The 3152-nt window shown below is 60.0% G+C and overlaps 1 protein-coding gene across 1 annotated transcript; it reads left to right on the forward strand.

Annotated features, from left to right (window-relative positions):
• Window positions 1-321: 321 nt before the first annotated feature.
• PTSG_01258 (uncharacterized protein) lies at window positions 322-3035 on the forward strand (the record flags this gene model as incomplete). Its single annotated transcript, XM_004997172.1, has 2 exons — window positions 322-695; window positions 983-3035. Exons 1-2 carry the CDS (start codon window positions 325-327, stop codon window positions 3033-3035), a joined length of 2424 nt encoding a protein of 807 aa, XP_004997229.1. The 5' UTR covers window positions 322-324.
• Window positions 3036-3152: the final 117 nt, after the last annotated feature.

The raw sequence follows: 3152 nt of genomic DNA on the forward strand, positions 1-3152 counted from the left end.
TGTGTGTGTGTGTGTGTGTGTGTGTGTGTGTGTGGGTGTGTGGGTGGGTGTGTGGGTGGGTGTGTGGTGGGTGGTGGGTGGTGGGTGGGTGGGTGTGGGTGTGGGTGGTTGTGGGCGTGTTTGTGGGTGTGGCTGTGTGTGTGTGTCTGTGTGGGTGTCTGTGTGTGTCTGTGTCCGTACCTGTGTCTGAGTCTATGTTTGTTTCATGTTGTGTTAACTGCGTTGCTTCCTTCGATTGCTTTTCCCCCAGCTTCCAGTAATGCATCCACAACCCCCTCTTGCACATGCAGATTGTTGGCAGCGAGGCCGTCGGGTCAGGTGCTCATGTTTGTGGCGCCGGCGCTCAAGGCGCCTTGTCGCGAAGAAATTGAAGTTGTGCTGGCAGACACGGCGTGCGCCCACGGTGCGCTTCTACAAACGCACTGGCAGTGCAAGTGTTTGGAACACTGCGAAGACATCATGCACACGTTCTCTGGCGCCAGGCCAATTGGATGCCTGGTTGAGTTGGCGGCCGCCACTTGCAACAGTACATGTCCAAGTATGCGCCACATGCACAGCACCAGCCAGAACCTGGCCATAGCGACTGGACCGAAAGAAACGGCACAGACTGCGCGAGATCATCGGCGCGAGCTCGGTCGACTCATTCGACGGCTCGTTGAGCTCGGCGTCAACCTCGACCAACCAGATGACTTGGGGTGAGCTTGGACAAAACATGAGCTTGTGCATTGATACGCTGGAGCGATTGCTGTTGTGTGCGTGCTTGTGGTGTGGTTGTGTACGTGGTCGTGTACGTGGTTGTGGTCGTGTACGTGGTTGTGGTTGTGGTTGTGGTTGTGGTTGTGGTTGTGGTTGTGGTTGTGGTTGAGGCTGTCTGTGTGTGGTTGTCTGGTTGTCTGTGTGATTGTCTGTGTCTGTGTCTGTGTGCCAACCCTACTTGTAGCTCATTCCATTTTGCTTGTGCGCGTTTTGTATCTCCTGGCAGGCTGACGGCGCTTGATCGGGCTGCGTCGCTGCGGGCAGGGTGGCTGGTGCACGTGCTGCTGACAAGTGGCGCACGCCTATTTGCAAGCCGTGTCGTGTGTGCCTCGTACGTTCGCCATCTGCTGGATCGCCTCAACCGTGCGCAACGTGAAGAAGGTCGAACTCCGCAGTCGCTCCTCGCCTTGCTGCGGCGGCTACATGGCGGTGCCATGTGCGGGTTGGTGCGCATGCAGCTGGTGGTGGGGCTGCTGGGCACACCTTCCAACCACAACAAGGACGTTGGTTCAAGCAGCAGCGCTGACCCGGCACTTACGCTCACATTGGAGACGGATCTTGAGGTCGCATTGTACGAGCACCAGCTGCGCCCTTGCTCCACTGCCACGGAGCGCGGGTTGTGCGTACAGCCGATGCCACTTGACGACCACCAGTGCCCGTGGCAGCTCATGGTGCTGAACGGCAACCACTGCGACTACATGCGCCTGGCAAAGGCGTTGCTGGTGCGCGAGGTGTGCGCGGTGCTCTTTGGCGAGTCAGCGAGCTGCCTTCCCCTGGAAGTGGCCTTGCTCCGCCAGTCAGGCTGGTGCCAGCTTGTTGGTGTGGCGGTGGTGGGCACATTTGATACCAGCAGTGTCGATAACGAAGACAACAGCAGCGCTCTGGGATGGACTTCGGCGTCATCGATGCTGGGAGAGAACGGTCGTCGTTCGAGCGATGCAATGAGCGACACAAGCACCAGTTCCAGCGTAACTGAAGAGGCGACACGCCTGCTGCTGTGCGCATGTCTTCTTGGGTTTGAGGACAGCGTCGCCCTGCGGATGTGCGCTGACGCCAGTGGAGAATACACTGGTGTCGTCTGCGTGCCTGCTGAACAGGAACAGACCGAGATGCCAGTGGCAGACCACATCTCTGCGGTGAGCGACGACGTGACGGGCGCGCTGGTGGACGTGAGTGGCAGTGACGCTGCATGGAACGAGTTTGTGCGACGACTGCGCCGCCGCATTGTAAGACGCTTTCAGATTCTCCACTGTATGCTGGAGCATCACGGCGCGCAACACACCTTCCTGTGCTTGGACACGGCTCGACTGTGGGTGCGCGTGTGCGCGATGTGCACGGCCCTCATGTCCCAACAACTGGCCACATCCAACGTCACTCATGCTGCTTCTCGTGTGCGCGGTCTTGAGTCGTGTGTTTCGCTTGGAGACCCGCTGCACTGCAGTTCCCTGGTCATGGTGGGGCCAGGCTGTGGGGTGAGCGGCGAGGACAGCGCGGAGCATGGGGCGGTGGGGTGTGCTTCCGATGCTGCCTCTCTCACGACAGTGGACAATGGTGATGTGTGTTCTGTCGACGAGGGACGGGGGAGTGCCGGGATGCCTGCGCCAGTGACAGGCGTTGGTGGCCTGGTGAACGTGACACAGCTGATTGACTTTCGAGAGTGCTCGGAGGAGTCACAGCAGCGAGCACTAGCGACGTTGGCGCAGGCTGACCACACCACTGCAGCCACGGACTCACTCCGACTCGCCGGCGCCAACTTGCTTTCGGATGCGCTGCTCACGCGTGTGCTGACACGCCACGCCTGCGCCCTCACAACGCTCGTACTGGACCAGTGCACGCAGGTTCGGCTGAGCACGGACGTCCAGGCTGCCCTTGAGCAGATGCCGACCCTGCGTGATGTGCGGCTGGTGGGGCTTTCTGTGCGGTGGCTCCAGCGACGGCGCTCGTGGTGGCCGTCAGCGTACGGCGGCAACGCCCCTCTTCAGCTGCCGCATCTGCGACGACTGGAGCTGATGAACTGTGCGCAGTTGCGAGGCGTGTACGTGGCAAGCAGCGCAGTGTGCGAGGGGCGTGTTGTCGGTGGCGACACGATTGCGTCCTCGTGCTGGGATGAAGGCGGCAGTGATGGCGTGTGGTCCCTGAAGCCAGTGGGCCTTCAAGGTGACAGAGATGGAAAGGAAGGTCGGGAAAAACAGGAGGACGTGTGTGCAGAGCTGGGTGATTTATCATTATGTATTCGTGGATGTGCGAGCCTACGGACTGTGCGGGTGTGTGCGCTCTAGGTTGGTGTTGGGGGGTGGGGGTGGTTGGGGTGGGGGTTCGTGTGTGTGTGTGTGTGTGTGTGTGTGTGTGTGTGTGTGTGTGTGTGTGTGTGTGTGTGTGTGTGTGTGTGTGTGTGT

Source organism: Salpingoeca rosetta (genome assembly GCF_000188695.1).
Source record: "Salpingoeca rosetta unplaced genomic scaffold supercont1.4, whole genome shotgun sequence".
Taxonomy (NCBI): Eukaryota; class Choanoflagellata; order Craspedida; family Salpingoecidae; genus Salpingoeca; species Salpingoeca rosetta.